This window comes from Polypterus senegalus, chromosome 12 (assembly GCF_016835505.1).
Source record: "Polypterus senegalus isolate Bchr_013 chromosome 12, ASM1683550v1, whole genome shotgun sequence".
In the NCBI taxonomy this organism is placed as follows: domain Eukaryota; kingdom Metazoa; phylum Chordata; class Cladistia; order Polypteriformes; family Polypteridae; genus Polypterus; species Polypterus senegalus.
The window spans coordinates 103,068,462-103,088,792 of NC_053165.1; the positions used below are offsets into that span (position 1 = coordinate 103,068,462).

General features: G+C 36.1%; 1 protein-coding gene across 1 annotated transcript in view; it reads left to right on the forward strand.

Moving 5' to 3' along the window:
- The window catches only part of LOC120541445 (inositol hexakisphosphate and diphosphoinositol-pentakisphosphate kinase 2-like), a 267,227-nt gene that overhangs the window by 167,882 nt on the left and 79,014 nt on the right, over positions 1 to 20,331 (forward strand). Inside the window, 4 exon segments of the mRNA XM_039773073.1 lie at positions 5,639 to 5,760; positions 13,144 to 13,326; positions 14,545 to 14,686; positions 14,858 to 15,081. Of these exon segments, the coding sequence (XP_039629007.1) occupies positions 5,639 to 5,760; positions 13,144 to 13,326; positions 14,545 to 14,686; positions 14,858 to 15,081 (671 nt within the window).

Consider the following 20,331-nt stretch of genomic DNA (forward strand, 5'->3'; position numbering starts at 1 on the left):
GCATCTTAACCCACTTTTATTAGCAGATGAGAACTGCACAAAATTTATATCCAAACAAATAGATTTTTTTACAGACAAATACATCCTCAGAGGTTTCTGCTGGAATACTCTGGGAAACCTTTTATGATTATGATTATCTCATATCTTTCCCACAGAAGTAAACTGGAAACCAAGACGGTATCAGAGCTAATCAGTGAAATTACTAGAATAGATCAAGAACATGCCAGGTGTCCAAATGAGGCACTTCATAGAAAAAGACAGGCTCTGCATTCACAATTTAACCTCTTGACAACTAAAGAAACAGAACAACTCATTTTTAAATCAAGACATCATTACTATGAACATGGAGAGAAAGCTAATAAGATCTTAGCTCAACAAATCTACAAGCAGGAAGTTCGCAATGCAATCCCAGCAATCACCAACACAGACAAAATCATTGACCACAAAAATATAATGCACACATTTAGAGACTACTATAAGTCCTTATATTCTGCTGAGTTTAAAGAAGACAAGATACAATCTAATGCATTTCTGGATGCATTTCAGATACCACAAACAGACAATCTCAGTGCAGAGGAATTGGATAAACCTCTGGCACTATCAGAATTACTGGATGCTATAGACTCCCTTCAGAGTGGGAAAGCAGCAGGCCCTGATTGCTACCCTGCCGAATTTTATAAAAATTTTCTCTTGAGCTAGCTCCTCTTTTATTACCAACATTTACAGAAGCTAGAGACAATAAAATTCTACCTCAAACTTTTTGACAAGCATTAATTCCTGTCTTTCCTAAGCAAAATAAGGACCTATTGGAATGTGCATCATACAGACCAATTTCACTTATGAATAATGATGTTAAGATACTCTTCAAAGTCCTAGCTAGAAGGATTAAGAAGTGCTTCCTTCTGTAATATCACGACCAAACTGGATTTATTAAAGGCAGACACTTAGCTTCCAATCTTCGACACCTGTTTAATGTAGTATATTCATTCACAAAGTCTAACACCCCGAAGATGAAGATATCGTTGGTTTCAGAAAAAAGCTTTTTATATGGTTGAATGGAACTACCTTTTCACTACATTGGAGAAATTTGGGTTTGGCCCAAATATTTGCACATGATCAAACTACTGTATACCAGTCCAGAAGCTTCAGTTTGTATTAACAACATTAATTCAGACAACTTCAAACTAGAACGTGGTATTAGACAAGAATGATCCTTGTCACCACTGCTTTTTGTAATTGCCTTTGAGCCACTGGCAATTCACTGTTGAAATGCTTATGAGATAAAGGGGATTATCAGAGAAGGACTTGAACAGAAAATTTCTTTACATGCAAATGATATGGTACTGTATATATCAGATCCACAAAATACTGTGCCTGAAGTCCTAACAGAGCTAATCTGAATAAAAGTGTGCTCTTTCCAGTGAGTTCCCAAGCACGCAATATTAGACTGGACGCCTTCCTTTTTTTCCTCGCAGAACAGTTTCAGTAACTAGAGATAAATATCAAAAGTAAACATAAAGCTCTTTATCAACAAAATTTTGCCATCTGTATCGAAAAAATTCTACCCTTCATCTCACTTTAGCTGGAAGAATTAACATTGTCAAGATGAATATCCTTCCTAAGCTTCTTTTTCTATTTCAAAACATTCCAATATGCATCTGTAAATCATTTTTAAGCAGTTAGATTCAACCATAACCTTACTTATTTGGAATTCAAAACATCCACGTATCCAAAAGTCAACCCTACAAAGACCTAAGGCGGAAAGTGGCATGGCTCTACCTAACTTTCAATTTTATTACTGGACAGCAAATATACAAATGATAAAAACCTGGATATTGACACAAATACTGTAGAACATACACAGGCTTGGTCCGTAATAGAAATAAAATCCTGCAGTACTTCTTTATATTCCTTGCTTTGTGCCCCAATAAGTACAAGTCATCACCAATATACTAACAATCCAATTGTGCTTCATCTCACTAAGAATATGGAACCAATATAGGAAGTATTTTAAGACAGAGAAGCTTTTATCTGTGGAACCTCTGCATGAGAACCACCTTTTTCCACCCTTTCAAACGTACGCAGTTTTTAATGTCTTGAATGCATTCAGGATTAAATCACTTCGAGATCTGTACATAGACAACGTCTTTGCATCTTATGAACAATTACAGTCCACATTTAACTTTCCAGCAACACATTTCTTTCAGCATCTTCAAATTAGAAACTTTGTTAAACAAAACCTGACCAATTTTCCTCACCTCCCACCTACCTCAATGCTGGAAAAAATATTGATTAGTCTTGAGGACTCGGACAGCATCTCCATAATATATAAAAACATTTTAGAGTCTCTCCCTTTCAAAGATCGAAGTACAGTGGGAAAAGAATTTCTCTCACCATCTCAGAAAAGGAGTTGATGGTAGCAATGCGCACAGAATTAACTTGAGCTCCATATGCGCAAAAGCATACAATTATTCAACTTAAAATTATATATGGAGCATATTTGTTTCATTTAAAATTGTCCAAAATGTTTCCCGGGCAAGATCCAACCTGCAAATGTTGCAATCAAGTTCCAGCCTCATTGGGTCATATGTTTTGGACGTGCACCAAATTAACATAATTCTGGACCCAAATCTTTAAATGCCTTTCAGACAGTCTTGGTGTCACTATCCCTCCTAATTCATTAAACAGTTGTGTTTGGTGTACTTCCAGATGGGCTTAAAGTGGAGAAGGACAAACAAACTGTGATTGCTTTTATTGCACTATTGGCACATAGACTTTTATCTTTCTCAACTGGAAGAATCCTAACTCACCTATTTTATGTCAGTGGTTAACTGATGTTATATTCTACTTGAAATTGGAAAAATCTAATTCTCTTTTAGAGGATCTGTACAAAACGTTTTCAAAACCTGGCAGGATCTAACCAATAACGTTTTAGAATAAGCATTTAAATTGAGGAAGCAGATTATCTCCTTTCTTTTATTGTTTATTTTTATTCATTTATTAATGTATCTATTTATTTATTTTTACTAGTTTAAAGTTTTACTCTGCTGGTCTCTTTCTCATGGGTAGGGGTTGATGTGTTTCGAACCTAGTTTTGTCAATCTTGACTTGCTTGTATGGAATGTTATTTGATTTTAATAAAATCAATAAAATGCAAAAAAATAAATTTTTTTTCTATATCATGTATTGTTTTATGTGTCCACCTCATTGAAATGTAATGTTTTGTTTTTCACTATTAAATTCTGTACAGTTAACCTGAATACCATCAAGACCATGCTTCAGGTCATCATTTATCATATTCAGATATAAGCTCAATATACTGTAAAAGGCAGTGCTGCAACTCCACTTGAAAGGATCTCTTCATAATACACTGGTATCTGGAAGGTTCCCGGTTCAAATCCCCGTTACTGCCACAAGAGATCCTAGTCTGCTGGGTTCTTGAGCAAAGCCCTTGACCTGCAATTGCTCCAGGGGCAATCTAGTGCAATGGCTGACCCTGTGCTCTGACCCTAAGGAGTATGCGAAAACTGACACATTCCCAATGCAAAATATTGTATAAAGCAAAATAAATAACAAGACAAAAGTAATCTGTGAATCTATTGCTAATATCAGAACATTTTTCCTGGTTTATTTTTAAAGAATACATTGGAAATGCTCCAGGCATCTTGGAGTAAAGACTGTCAATCAGCATAACCAAGAAAATCTTTTGTCAAGCACTTTGGTCTTGACACACTGCCATGGAGACTAAATCTATGGCATCTTTCTATCACCAGGGAAAATGACTTCAGTTGGCAAAATGCAACTGCCCATAACTCTCTGTGTTTTCTTTTTTAACAGTAATGCAAAAATGTTTTTCATTCCTGTTCTCTGCATCCATTAATTAGAAACTCAACTATATAGTGTTGTTGAACTTTAGCTTAACAGGTGAGATCACCATCGCGGTGGTTACAACGGACTTGATGGGACCCTGCCATTTGTACAGCACAATTCTCTATAGAAAGACTAAAGAAATATGAAAGTTTGAGTTTATAAAGGCTGGGGTAATTTGCATATTGTATCTGTAAAACCCACAATTTACGCTAATCAACACACAGAGAATGGTATAACCTATCATAAACCCTATGTTTTATAGAAAGAAAGATTCCAAAATATCTAGATAAAATAAAACTTTTTGGCAAACCATCTTGTACTTAAAAAGGAACTTTTTATGTATAAATACTAGAGTTAGTAAAAGAAAGTTACATTTCATATGATCTCATCATCTCCATGGTAAATGTACTAGAAATTGATTGGTCCAAGAAACTTTGCAGAGAAAAGTACAATTAGAAATATGCACAGAAAATTTTACATACAGCAGCCTGGTGTTTGATTTCTTTAATTTGATTGCCATGCTGATCTCTCTTTTTTTGTGACCTTTGTTGCTCACCTTTGACATTCTGCTTATCACAATGAAGAACCCAGAGGACCTTCTGAAATGAAGAAAGTTTATGGAATCTCTCATGGCAACATCTTTGTCATTCACATAATTCTTCATGTCCTCCAAGAAAGAGGATACATTAGACTGTCTTTTGTCAGTAGAAGGCATGAGTGTAATCATTCCTGTATGTAGAATTTAATGAAACGGTAATTTTAAAATTATGGAAGATAGTATGTGTTGATGGAGAGATGAACCCATTACCAGAGAGCTATCCATTTCAGTTTCATCTAGACTTCTAATGGTCAGGTCAGAGAGCATGCACTGGTACAGCGGGTTGCTGCACCCACCACATGACAAAACAGCTCCGGGCCCTGGTTGGCAATCCCCCAGGCAGACACGCATTCCAGTCCCACCCTCTGGAAATGACCATCTGTCTGCCGCAGCTAGGTGTTATGTGGGTGTCCTTTTTGGCCTGGTCCAGTCAGTCAGGTCTTCAACAGTGAGGATTCTGCAAGCCGGATCACCCTCAGGGAATCGCGCCACATGTCAGTAGTGCCATAACTGATGCTCCTTTACAGTGCAGGTAAAGTGCCTTGTTCAGGACTCCTTAAACAACCGCTCATTTGACACAAAGTCAGACCAGCAGTCCCCAAGGATTCTCCGAAGAGACACAGTACCAAAGGAGTCCTGTCTTTATCTCAAGTCACTGGATAGTGTCCGTGTCTCATAACCATGTATCTTCCAATTCTAATGTTAATTATTACATAATTTAATTAAGTCAACAAAAACATAAACTATTTCTTATTAAAGGAAAATGAACCTCTATGCCAGCAGGTACTCAGTGTTTTCTCTCCATGAATGTTATGCTATTTCTTTTTTTTTATTTTGTGAAATATGCACTGTGTAGGCTGGAAGATATATTAACCCTACTTAAAGGTGAAATGAGTAAATTGTTAATGTAGTTTCAGGTCTGGTTTTAGATTTTAAAAGTTTTTGGATATTTTCAACAGTATTATTAAAGTATTCAGCACACTTTTGGATGTGACCCAACAGTATTTACTTGATCTGTGATTTATATTCACTTACCATGCCACAGACTGGTTTGGGTCAATGGAGATAAAAGTGAAATTTGAATAATTAAACTTCTTACTTTTCTGTCATTGAAAGTTATTTTCTTTCCACTGATTTCCTCTATGGATTAATTGTTTGTTTGCTTTACAGGTGACTATGCAGGCTTTCCAGGTTGTGGTCTTCTCCGTTTGCATAGCACCTATCGACATGATTTGAAAATCTATGCCTCTGATGAAGGAAGAGTCCAAATGACAGCAGCAGCTTTTGCTAAGGTGAGCAGACACCTATTCAACTCAGTGGATTAGTTGCGTTTTTATTGTTTGTAGGATTTTATTAAAGGTATTCTCAATTGTTCATTCAGATGTCATTTATTTAATATTAGTTTTTGTTGAAGACCTGAGGATATTCAGTATTAAAAATCTGCAGTAAGTTACAAATCCTCTTTATGTGAAACCAAGGAGTTAACCTGTACTTTTGCAATCCAGGCTTCTAAAGTTACTAAACTGTCCATCCATTATAATACCTTCTTTGGCAAGTTTAAAGGTTTGTGGTGTCAGATGCTATTCCAGTAGCACTGGATGCAAAGGAAATAGCATATGGTAAAATCAGAGGATTCTTTGTTGTGGAATTGCAAGCAAAACTGCTAATTTGGCAATTGAAATTATTTAAATTTAACTAATAATTTCTGTATAACAATTTTGTTTTTTATCCAGATGTTTTAGAGACTTAAGAACTAGCGTGCTTTAATTTTAAAGTTGAAACCAATTTCGTTTTTAGGCAGTGCAAAAGTGTTTTTTGTTTTAAAGTGTACTTTTGGGAAACAAAACATTAAAAGAGGGTTACCATGTTATGCAGTAGTGGCCATTTTTTTCTAATAAAATCACAATGATTTCTGAGGTAATGTCAACCTTTTTCCTCCAAATGATGCCACTCCACATATGAATGTTTGTTATATTTAAGTTTTTTTTTAAATATTTTTTTGAATTAGTCTATTTCTTAAGTTTGCTTTATGATGCATTAATAGCAGATATATTTATAATTTGATGGTTTGGAGAGTAATTCTTGGAGTGGGATAATCTGAAAAACAGCAGAAATAAAAATATACTTTAGAAGCAAAGGCTAAAAATATGGTTTACAAATAATGCAGGTCAGGCTTATAGAAAAAAGGTCATATATACCAATTTGTTATACTAGATAATAAAAAAATTACAAAGATGGTTTTGAACATCATGCACTAGGATTTCTGTCAAAAAGTAAGCCTGTGTAAAAGTCTCCTTATTTTAGCCTCTTATCTATAACCAAATTCTCAAACTTGAAGGAACAATATTGTACTCTTTAAAAAGCACACAGTAAATGCATTAACATCTTTACAAGCCTTCACAAACCTCTTCATATATAAAAGTTTGTCCTAGTCTCTTCTCCTTAGACTTTGCCACATCTGCTATAAATTTGCTCTACCAAAGTTAAACATATCAGTTTTAGTCATTGCATCTGCACTTTTCCAAAAGACTGAGAATTGTATTATATTATGGTCACTTGACCATAGAGGTTCAAGTGGTTCAGTCACCTCTACACCCTCAATTTTATCCTAATTATTACAAAATACAAAATCTAGACAGCCCCTGATTGGTACTTTAACATACTGCATTAAAAACCAGTCAATGATTACTACTAAAAACTCCTTCTCTTGTGCTCTGTTGTTTGCAAGGTTATCCCAGTTTCTCTCAGTGCAGAGGGTCAGCAGCTCTACTCCGAGCCTCTCCCGGATGTCTGTACTTCTCAACCTATCTGTAAGGGAAAGCTACTCAACCTGCCGAGAAAGCTAGTTTTCGCCACTTGCACCTGTGATCTCATTGTTTCTGTCATTACCCAAAGCTCATAACCATAGGTGAGGGCTTTGACATAGATTGACTGGTAAATCAAGAGCTTCGCTTTCTGATTCAGCTCCTTCTTCCCCACTACAGATCATTATAGTGTCTGCAGAACTGTGATCACTGCCCTAATCTGTCTGTAGATCTCACCATCCCTTTTCGTGAACAAGACCCTGAGGTACTTAAACGTTTTAAACTTTCATTTGAGGTAGTAATTCACCACCCCCCTGGAGAGGACATTCCTCCTTTTTCCTATTGAGGACCATGGCCTCAAATGTGATGGTGCTTAGCAGTATCCCTGCCATGTCAATTGCAAACCGTGCCATTGCGTGCTGGAGTTCACACCCCAATAAAGCCAAAAGCCAGCATTGTCTGCAAAAAGCAGTGACACAATTCTAAAGCCACAGAACTGAACCCCTCCCCAGCTGCACCTTTATATCCTGTCTATGAAACTTGCACAGAACGGGAGACAAAGCACAGCCCTGGAGAAGTCCCACACCCACTGGAAATGGTGTTGATGTTTTTCCAAGTATGCAGACACCACTTTCACTGTGATTATATAGGGAACGAATTAGCCTTATCTGGGGCCCCATAACCCCATACTCTACCACCATCCCCCGCAAAATCCCTCAAGGAACATGGTCATATGCTTTCTCTAGATCCACAAAACAGAATCATCATGAGGGTAAAGAGCTGGTCCACCATTCCATAGTTTCATGAGTGAACGGAGTTTTTCTAAAACTCGGGCATAAACTCTTCCAGGGAGGCTGAGGAGTGTGATCCCCCATAGGCAGAGTACACCCTCTTGTCCCCCTTTTTAAAAATGGGGGCCACCATCCCAGTCTACCACTCCAAAGGCACAGCTCCCAATGACAACGCAACATTGAAAAGGCATGTCAGCCAAGACAGCCCGACAATGTCCAGATCCTTCAGCATTTCTCATCCACCCCCGTGGCTTTGCCACAATGGAGTTACTTAGCTACGTCAGTGACCTCCCTCAGGGAAATGGGCATTGATCCCCCATCAGCTTCTGTCTTTGCCTCCTCTTCAAACTGTTCCTTCCACTGCCAGACAACATCCTCAGTCCAGGTCAGTACTTCTCCACCCTTGCATTCCCTTTCTGAGTTGCCTGATGGTTTGTCGCTCTCTGAGCCTGATTAATGGTCGCTTTTCATGGTCTCTCTGAACTCCTCCCAAACCCCACTTTTTGTTTCCCTGACCACCAACTCTATGGTCCTTTTTGGCCTCTCAGTCCCTCTGTGCTGCTTCAGGAGTCTCCCTTGCTAACCATACATGGAAAGCCTTCGTTTTCAGCCTGATGGCATTCACTCACCTCTGATGTCCACCATTGAGTCCTTGGATTGCTACCTCAAGAGGTAACTATGGCCTTCAGGCCGCAGCTCTTTGCAGCCTCTTCCAGAGTGGAGGCTTCAAACAAGGCCCATTTGGACTCTTTTGGAGTTTTCTGGATGGTTGCCTTTCCCAGATGTTCCCAGTTGACCATCACCACTCCTTTGGGCTTTCCAGGTTTGTCTAGGCACCTGCACCACCATCTGACCCAACTCGCCACCAGGTGGTGATCAGCTGCCCAGAACAAACAGCTGCAAATCTGATGATACAATTATTACATCGATCATAGATCTTTGGCCTAGGGTGCTCTGGTGCCAAGTACGCTCATGGTCCACCTTATGTTCAAACATGGTGTTCATTATGGGCAAACCATGCCTAGCACAAGTTCAATAACAAAATATCTCTTGAGTTCAGATCAGGGAGGCCATTCCTCCCAATCACACCTCTCCAGGTGTCTCCATCATTACCCACGTTGGGGTGGAACTCTCCCAGCAGAACTATAGAGTCCCCAGCTAGGACCCTTTCCAGGAATCCCTCCAGTGCCTCCAAGATTGCCTGGTACTCCGAACTGACATTTGGTGCATAGGTTTATATGGCAGTCAGGTCAGAGGCAGACATCTCATTCTCCAGGACAAACTCCAACATGGCATCAACAAGGCAGGGACTGAATAAGAAGCCCATTCCTGCCCAACACCTTTCTGGACGAAAACAAGATGCAGTCTGCAAGAAAAGACACAGAGATGACTTAAAGACATTAATGTTAACTTCCTGGAGTGGCTGAGTCAAAGTTTAGATCTCAATCAAATTGAGAATTTGTAGCTGGACTTCAAAAAACCTGTTCATTCACGATTCCTATGTAACCTGAGAGAGTTTTGAGTAGTTTTGCAAAGAACAGTGGGGGAAGAATACAGTGTCTAGATGTGTAAAGCTGATGTCCACACAGACTTGACGTTACATTGCTGCCAGAGGTGCATCTACTAAATACTTAAGCAGTCTATTATTTTGTGAGTTATATTTGTAACTAGCTGAAATACCTAGCGTTGCCCGGGAGGAAAATAAAGTTTTTTTTTTTTTTTAATTGTTCAATCCAGTACGCCCTCTGGTGGTCGTTCTGAGTGTCAACTGAATGATAACATGCATACAAGACGGTAAGATCAACCCCCACTCTACCCAGAATGGTGGATTAGGGCTGATTTCACCCTGCAGTATTTTTAGTCGACCATTGAGAAACGTGTACCAAGTTTCATGAAAATTGTTCCAGCCGTTCGGACGTGATGCTGGAACATACATACATACATACACACATTGACTTTTATATTTTTATATATATATATACACACACACACACGTACAGTGATCCCTCGCTATATCGCGCTTCATCTTTCGCGGCTTCACTCCATCGCGGATTTTAAATGTAAGCATGTCTAAATATATATCACGGATTTTTCACTAGTTCACGGATTTCTGCGGACAACGGGTCTTTGAATCTATGGTACATGCTTCCTTAGTTTGTTTGCCCAGTTGATTTCATACAAGGGACCCTATTGGTGGATGGCTGAGAAGCTACCCAATCAGAGCATGTATTACATATTAAATAAAACTCCTCAGTGATATACGATATGCTTCCTGCGCGGTGCTTTGCACTTTTCAAAGCTCTAACAGCCCGTATTGATTTTTGATTGTTTGCTTTTCTTTGCCTCATTCTCTGACATTCTCTGCTCCTGACGAGGGGGTGTGAGCAGAGGGGCTCTTTGCACAGAGGATACCGACGCTCCTCTAAAAAATGCTGAAAAGACTACCTTCACATTGATTCCTTCATTGCGGCGGCTTTATCGCGGTGCTTCATTTACTTAAAAGCCCAACAGCCCTATTGATTTTTGTTTACTTTTCTCTCTCTCTGATATTCTCTGCTCCTGATGGCACTCCTTTGAAGAGGAAGATGTGTTTGCATTCTTTTAATTGTGAGAAAGAACTGTCATCTCTGTCTTGTCATGGAGCACAGTTTAAACTTTTGACTAAAGGGTGTTATTTCATGTCTAGAGGGCTCTAATAATGTTAAAAACGTATTTAGAAAGTCGTAAACAGGTTTTCTATGCGCTAACTGCGAAAATATTTATAAATAAAGATTTATAAATAAAGAATCCTACTTCGTGGAAATTCACTTATCTGTCTGAAGCGGATTAACCGCGATAAACAAGGGTTTACTGTATAACTGTGCGGAGAATATTTATAAACAGTTTGGGAGAGTTTCTAAGGGCTTAAAATATATAAAAATAACCATACAGACATATGGTTTCTACTTCGCGGATTTTCACCTATCACGGGGGGTTCCCCGCGATCGAGGAGGGATTACATATATATTAATTTAGATCACTTTGTAGTGAGAGATCTGTTTTCACTTTGCCATTCACTTTGATACTGTTCATCAGTGTTAATAAAGCCAAATGAAATCAAATGTGATCAGCTGTTGTATAATCAATAAAATTTGGAAACATCCAAGGGTGTGGGTAGCGATTATGTTAACCTATTAATTGTTTTTGATTGATCCTTGTGTAGATTTGGGATTGTAAGGATACCCAGTTTATCCATGTCTCTTTCCCAGGCCTAAGGGGTGATAGATATGTAGACAGTGGTGACTTTGGGGCTCTTAGCTCATTTATCAAAGCAGACAAATAAAATATTAAGATAAAGGATTAAATATTCAATTTAAGTAATATTTAAAAATAGTGTTGTTGCACCAGTTCAGCAATGATGACACAGATTCTGTCCATCCTCTATCTTCAAGATATTTATTTTTTAATTTTTTTTTATTTCAAAAATATTTGCTCCAAGTTTTGCAGATCCTCCTACTTCCTAACCTCCTTTTTCCTTGGTGTAAAACTTCTTTTAAAATGAACAGTTTATCATTTCTGACAATTCATTATACATAATTAAAATATTATGCATATATTCTTCCAAATCTTTCAGAATCAAATGAAAGTCTGCATTGACAAAGATTGTTAAATAGTCTTGACTCATTTGTTAGACAGTCTCCAATAAGATAAATAAATAATTAAATGTCACTATTATTGTACCATTCCTAATAGTAGCATCTAAGTCAATTCTAAAGAATGGCAAAATTGCCATTTTATTCATCATTGTACTGTCTTATTAATAGGGTTTAAGAATCAGTCTTGGTAACTTCACATTTTCATCTTAGATAGCAGAATGAAGATAGTATAAGTTAACTTAAAAAAATATTAAACAATTGTTTCAAACAGACAATCTGAAATTATGCAGAAATCATGCAACAGGATGAATTGAACCAATGGCCACAAGGTCATATGTGCTATATATGTTTATTTGTTCTATTTTGCCTCATCTCTGTCATCACTTTCATTTGTTATTTATTACCATCATTCTGAGATTTTACAAGCTATTTTTTGTTTGAATGCTTAATTAAAACTTGCAAAGACATGCTTTGAAGTTTTAACATTTTATTACTGTTTATTCTGTTTAACTTCCAGAGAGAGGCTTAAATATTTAATTTTTCTATCTCTACCAGATGTGACAGTATATAGTGAACAATAATGGCAAGTTCTGAAACATTGTTAAATTAATGAAAAAAATCTTTGTTAGTTACAATGGAATTATTCCTTTGAAGTGTATTGTCTATATGCCATTCTATGACTTATGTTTCTATTCTTCAGTTTTCTTTTCCACTATACTTCTTTTAGCATTAGTGGTTTTAAGGATTGTAATTGCAGAAAGGTTTTGTTTATGTTTTGGATGTATAGACAATAACACAACTCAGTTAAACAAATTCTGAGATGTATTGTCAAGGCCACCTCTACATTGTTATGATACACAAGTATTCATTATGTTGCCTTACATTTATTCTCTATATTTAACACAATAAATTAGCTATTAGCAGGATATGTTTATGTTGCTAATTAGAATCTACTTATTTAATCTCTGTAATTTTATAAACAATCAAAATGTTTATCAATGTTGGAGTTCATTAAAGTTATAAAATGTTAAAACATACCTTAAACTCCACTTTTGAGAGTTCTTAAAATACTATGTAAAGTTTTTGTAACTTTTAGGCTTATTCTAAGACTGATAGGTATAACCTATGAGGAGAGACTGAAGGAGTTGAACCTTTTCAGTTTAATCAAACACAGATTAAGGGGTAATATTTTCAAAGTATTTTAAATTCTAGTTGAACAGGATGGACAAGGTTTCCTGGCTGAATGGTCCGTTCTTGCCACAATTGTTACAATGTTTTAATGTATGTAAATGAAATGTATTTTATAAAAGTATGAAATGAAAGTATTTTACAAGTAGTATATAATTAGTTCATATTATTATAAATAACATTATTATTTTGTAATTGATTCATATTGATTAAAAATCATTGTTTCAAAACTGATCATCTTTTGTTTTTTATTGCAGGGTTTGCTAGCTTTAGAGGGTGAGTTAACACCTATCCTGGTTCAGATGGTGAAGAGTGCCAACATGAATGGACTTCTTGACAGTGACAGTGATTCTTTGAGTGGATGTCAACACCGTGTTAAGGCCCGCCTCCATGAGATTATGCAGAAGGACCAGGACTTCACAGAGGAGGATTTTGACCGGGTATCTGTCACCAACCTTAATAAAAGTAGAGGTCTTTGACGTGAATGCACTTTTTAACTGTGCAGAAATATCAAAAAAGTCAGTAACAGTTTTGTCCATGGTACAGACATGTTAAGGAACAAATATAAAAGGTCAGTATCAGATCAGCTTAGGAGCACATTGAAGATTCTTTGTTCTTAATGCTTCTGAGTCCTAGGAAGATATTTAAGGAGCTGCCTTCTTTCGGAAAACTACGCAATAGAGTGAGTTAGATTTTTTCTTTACTTTCAGTTATTAGTACCGCTGTTCCTGTTTGTGATGTTTAAGTGCTATTGCTAAACTAAAGGTCAGTCATCAGTTTAAACTTGTATGCACCCCTTTCCCCTTTAGTGGTCTAGTATAGCTAATTAATTTTAATTGATTTTTTTATTGTCTTGCATTGGTGTCATTTCTTCTTGCCTTTCTCTGCAATAAGGCAACATCATTTGCTGCAATTTACTTTCCCTTCATTGCTCTGTTCATTTGAATTAAGTATCGCTGTAAAATACAAGTTACACTTGAACACCCCCTTACAGTGAACTGTTCTTCTAGTGAATATACCTTATTTATGTTGATACTATACTGTATTTGGATATATTCAGTATTATAAAGTTAATATAAAGTATATTTTTATAAATGTATTTTTAATTTGTATAAAGTGGAAACATGTCAGAATTTTAACTGGCAATTTATTAGCTGTCTCCTTTCACATACATTCATGCTTTTAAATGGATTTAGTTTCTCAGTGAAACTTTTTAAAGTTTCTGTTTTAAAATCGTCATTAGTTTGCAATAGCTTAATAATGTTTTAATAGCTTATCGTGGATAAACTTGTTCAATCTAATTTATATTATTAATCTTAATGCTTGATTTTTCTATTTTACAAGATAAACCTTTATGGCTCTAAAGTGTTTTTAAACAATCTATACTAAATAAAACTTTAACTTCTTCGCAGTTAAGATGTTTCTAGCATATTTAGCAGACAGTGTGGCCTTGTATAAGAAATCCAGTCCATTCTGCTTGAAATATTTTCAAGGGTGTAAAAACACAATCCTTATAAAAGGGCTTAAAATTGTTTTGTTTTTATAATGCAAAAATAAGTAAAGAGATTTTTCCATATACTTATTTAGCCTTTCTGTCTTGCATTAAAGTCATCTTTTTGGGGAGAATTTATGATTATGTATTCTTTTTTTTCCTCTAGCTTGCTCCAACTGATAGTATATCACTACAAAACTCAATGAAGTTGGTCAAAAACCCTGTACAGACTTGTAACCGAGTCTATGGTCTTATTCAGAGTCTCACCTCACAGATCCGATGCAGACTGGAGGACCCAAAGTCAGCAGGTATTGTCTCCTTTTTTTCAGTTACTACATGTCAAGCATAATTTTAAAATATGTAATTAAGTTTGCATTGTTTTCTCTGGACTATTTATACAATTATTATTATTTTTATTATTGAATGATAAACTGGAATGCAGAAAGCAAATGCAAGATTCATTTTACTTTCCTCCTTAGATCTCCAGTTGTACCACAGTGAAACTTTGGAGCTGATGCTGCAGCGATGGTCAAAACTAGAGAGGGATTTTCACATGAAGAGTGGTCGCTATGACATTAGTAAAATTCCTGACATCTATGACTGCATCAAGTATGATGTACAGCATAATAGTTCCCTTGGCCTAGAAGACACCCTAGAGCTTTTCAAACTCTCCAAGGCCCTTGCTGACATTGTAATCCCACAGGTATGACTAAGCAAAGAAATTATAAATTCAGTTATTCCTCTTGTGGCTGTTTAGATATGTTAACTCTAACATCTATTTTTACTAACAACTTTTGACTTTCGGGCAGTACATATACAATTACCAGAAACACATCAGGATGGTACTTTCTAGGTTTACAATTGGACGACCCTTTTTTTTTTTTTTAAACCAGTCCATTTCTGTTCCAAAGAAATCCCACCAGCTATGTCTTGAAATTGATCTACTTTGCAACACTTTAATTTTGATAGCCTCTAATTATGTAATCACGTGTGCTATAGTGGTAATGGTTACATTTTCCAAACTTCCAAAATTTCGCATGATTTATGATATTCTAAATGTTGCCAACAACTGCCAAACAATGCCATACCTGTTCCCTTGGTTAGGGCAACTGTTTACTTCCCCTCCATCCAACTTCATATAAACAAAGCTATTCTCCCAACTATCACACATGCTCACATCTACAAATTCACCCTGTTGATTCATCCTTTTGTGAAGATTAGCAAAGAGGTTCCAGGAAGTCACCATTACACTAAGAACAGGTGCTTATAGAGTGAAACTTTAGTTGTCATAATACAGTGACAGTTAATCGAAGAAAAGGTTTATTACTCACTGGTATACTACAGAAAGGTGCCATTACACTGTGTTCATATTGAAAGAGGTGCTGGTAATGCAGCCCACTTCATGGTCTGCTAATTGAAATCCACAACTCAGTTTGGTCATTACAGTCTTCTTTCCAATTTAAAACTCTCCTAGATCTGTTGTGTTTTACTATCATGTTGTCTAACATATTAACAATCGCATTTTCTAAACTCCTTGCTATTAGTGTACAAGTTAAATCCAAAGTAGTAATCACTCGTCATTCCCAGTATGATTACAATAGTTACAAATAAACAAGTACATGTTGTTGGTATAAATAGTTAGGTTGCATTGTTGTGCTTTCCAACAACTTCTCCCTTTGCAGTGTCTATTTTTTTCTTGGTTCTTTGAAAATAATTGCTACAAAAAATAGATATCAAATTGGTTCAAATCCTCTTCTCACAGGATTGCAAATCCTCTTTTATAAATGGATATTTATTATGGTGTGATAACCAGCCCTTGGGGTTCATTACCCCAAGCAAAGGATATTAATTATTCAGGACACATGTAGATTGAGAATGACATTTTGGACTGCTTCATTTTCCTTTGTGTCAAAAGCACTTCACACAGCATTGGAGGGCAGTCTTTTCCTCTGCCTCATTTAGTTACAGTGAATGGAGGTACAGTTTCTACTTATTTTATTGCTGTCTCATCATCAGGAGGTGAACCTTTTTAGCAATGGGAGGCATGGACCCAGTTTGGTGTCCCTTTTATTTTTACTGCAGTGGTACTTGTTAGGAGTACCTCATGTGGCCTGTTCCACCTTGGGGTCAGGCAGTTCTTTAACTTGAAGACCTTAACTGAAGCACATTCTGTAGGTTCAGACTCGTATTGTCACCTCCAGTTGGCTAGGAATAGAGCCATTGCCCACAGGTATAAAGACTTTTTTACTTATTGTCAGATAGTATTGCTGCATGTCTTCTGTAATTGCTGTATGTGTTGGGATCAGTTACAGCATCTTTTCCAAAAACATTCTTTGTTACAGAACACTTTACAATTCAGAATATACTTTCATAACACTTTTGTTAGTGGTTATTTGCTTTAAAAATAACAACTGATGCTTAAGTATTTAAGCAAAATCAAAACAATAATAAACATACAGAAATTATAAGAAAATTTTGAATATTTTAGTTGCATTTACATTGTAATACCTAATATACCAAAACAACAAATTATATTTTCAAACAGAAACAAGGTTCTTCCTGGGGACAAATAAAGTTCTATCTTTCTATCTATCTAAATTAATTAGCTTGGTATTTCTGGCTCTTAGAATTACAGATTCTTTGAATGTCAGGTACAATGTTAGAAAGTGGAATCCTCTATATCTGGTGTAGCAGCAAGTCTGTTCCTATACTTTGCTTTTGTTGCAACATTATATGAAAATTCAGTTTTGCACAATTAAGTTGTGTAAAAGAAATTAATACTTGAATTCCTCATTTTGACATACTGGGGAACACCTCTATTAATTTAGCCCAGAAATTATTTAATGAAAGTTCCATATACTTCTGTTTCAGATCAGAGTCACTAATTAAATCAATTAGGCTTTCGTAATCATTTACATTGAAGCTGACTGGCATAACAGTAATTATAAATGGATTTCTCACCCAAGAATTACCATGTGTTGATGTGGGAAAATATTATAAGACAGATGATTTTAGTGCACTAGAAACATCTTCAAGGATTTTAGCATTTATCTATATCAAAACTTCATGTAATATAGAGAAGCAGTCAAAATAAGTTTGTTCTACTGAATATATAAAGACTTCCAGTATCTTGTTGAAAGACGAAATTTTATACTTTCTGCTAAAGCTTGTAATGAATTTGTTAAACAGTCGTCAAAATGCTATCCTGAGTTACTTTAAGTGAAGAAGGCCAATAATTCACTATAGAGTTCAAAAACTCTTGGTATCGCTTTTCCTCTGGATAGCTATCTTACATCAGTATGTTAAAGAAGCACATTATGTTGACTATTCATTCCATCTCAAAAAAATTTAAAATCTGGATTGAAGCAGATGAGATTTGACATTATTAATAATTTTTATGGCTTCTTCCAGCATAACTTCTTAACAGTCTGGTATTTAATTTGTTAAAAGAGCTTGCTAACACAGAATACACTGACTGTTAGTGCTGTGACTTGCTACTTTTAAGATGCATGTTACAGCCCCTTTCATCATTCCAACCATTGTTTGAGCACCATCAGTATAAACATCAACATATTTTGCCCTATTGATTTTTATGTTTTTAATGAACTTCTCAGTGCAGTTGCGTATTTCTGCCACAGTGGTATTGTTTTGCAAAGCTTTGCATAAAAGCATATCTTCTTCAGTAGTATTATTAAATTTATATCAGATAAATTCTAATAAAATAGCAATTACTTAAACATCAGTAGATTTATCCATCACTGCAAAGTTTTATTCGCCAAATTAGTTAATTTTCTTTCTCATTAGAAATGATTTAATGCAGCATGCAACAGTATTTTCTGAAAATTGTACTGCATCTACCTTTTAAACAAAATTCTCATTTACCATTTATGTTGTTACAATATTTTTTGCACAAAGCTTAATAAGAATTTCTTCAATAGTGTGCGCTTCACCATTAGGCACAGTATAGTGACTTGCACCTAAAGGTTCATCTGTTGCATTTTTATTATCTGCTTTAACAAGTGTATACACTGAAAGTTTTGAAATTTTCAGTGAATCATGACAATTCTTTAAATAACATAATGTTTGTATTCAGCATGATTGGTTTCCAAGTGTAATCGAAGCCGGCTATTCTCACAACATTCAAATTATTGGCACCTTTGCAGCTATGAATGTGAACCCTAAGGTAAACTAATCTCCATTTACTACAACAAAATCCCAATCATTACCCCATGTTTGACACCTGCATCAAGCTATTGGTTGTAATGAGTGTAAAATGCATTGTTGAAAAGCCTGGTGAATACTAGGTTTCCTAACCAAGGGAACAGGGTGCCATAAGGTATTGGTCAAGGAAACCCCAGAGACTTGTCCCATTAATTTACTGTAACAACCTGATGAGAGCTAAATTTTATAACTCACCTACAGATCAAACAAATAGGTGTGACAAGCAAAATTAAAAGAGAGATGAGGAGTAGCATGAAGATTATTAGTAAAAGAGTCATGTTCCACAGGGGTACCTGGAGAAGTTAAAAAATTGTATTCTAAAGTATACATTTTTTTTCCTCTATACTTATTATACCCTTTGAAAATGAGGAGCAGCTAGTGTCTGCAGGCATTCTAGCAGCACTGAAGATAAGCGTTAATGTAATTCAATGTAGCACAAGTTTATTCCAGAGAAGAACCCTCATTTACAAATCAGGATTCAAGGAAAAATGACAGCCATTGGACCAGTGAATTTCTATGTAGTTTTAGAGAAGAGGTCAAATGACCAAAAACAGTTATTCCCCACATTCCCAGGTTCACTTTTTAATAAAGAATATTGCTCAGTTATGTACACACTTCTCTTTTAATCTCATAGTAACTCCATTCACAAGATTAATAGATTTTTTTCTATGTCTGATGGTAACAGGTAATTCATACAAAATACATTTTATTTCTTCCTACATAAAGTCCTTTAAATTGTTTCCAAAGCTATTTAAATCAGTCAGTCAATTTCTCAGTTTTTTTATTTTTTAATAAATTTGCAAAAACCTCAAGTAAACTTTTTTCATGTTGTCATTATGGGGTGTTGTGTGTAGAATTCTGAGGAAAAAAATGAATTTAATCCATTTTGGAATAAGGCTGTAACATAACAAAATGTGGAAAAAGTGATGCGCTGTGAATACTTTCCGGATGCACTGTATAATTGAAAAATTATGCGTTAGGAAGGGGGGAAAAAAACTTCTTTAAAGGTGCAAGTCTCAAGAATGACTGCTCCAAGATGGAGTTAAGTACAGGCCAAGCAGGAAGAGGGCAGGTCAAGGTGGATGGACACAAAGTGTGACGTCAGCGATGGTAAGGCTGTCAGTCATCCGGTCTGTAGACAGTGGAAGAGAAGAGGCATTAGTACACAACGCCACCCTGTGGATTGGCAAGGAATTACCACCACCAGAGTCTTTAAACTGTCCATATGGCCCACATGTTTGACAGTACCTACCTCTTAGCCCAGACCTTTTGGGTCAGGTGGCCCAAACCATGAGATCATGAACCTAAGACAAAGTATTGGAGTTGAAGGACTATAAACCCATAAGGCTGGAGGTCCAAGAACCTACTGCTGGCGCATGGATTCGACTCCTTATACAAAGCCATCAACTGGAGGGTACATGGTCTGTAACCAAAATAAACCACTCCTCAACAAGTAGCCCAAGTATTTGGCCTCCCAACAATCCAAAATAACATTTCTGTAGATTGATCCGAAGACTGGCTTTGAATAAATATTAAAATATAAATATTTATTATGAATATGTTCTTCTTAAGTTTGCATATGCTGGATTTATGTCCAAGTGTCTGTATATGCAATCTTAAGAAGAACATATTCATAATAAACAAGACTTCACACCCAATACCCCCCCAGACCACACTGACCTAGCCACCCCATCTTCATTTTTTTTTTTTTTGGCTATATATTGCCTTTGGT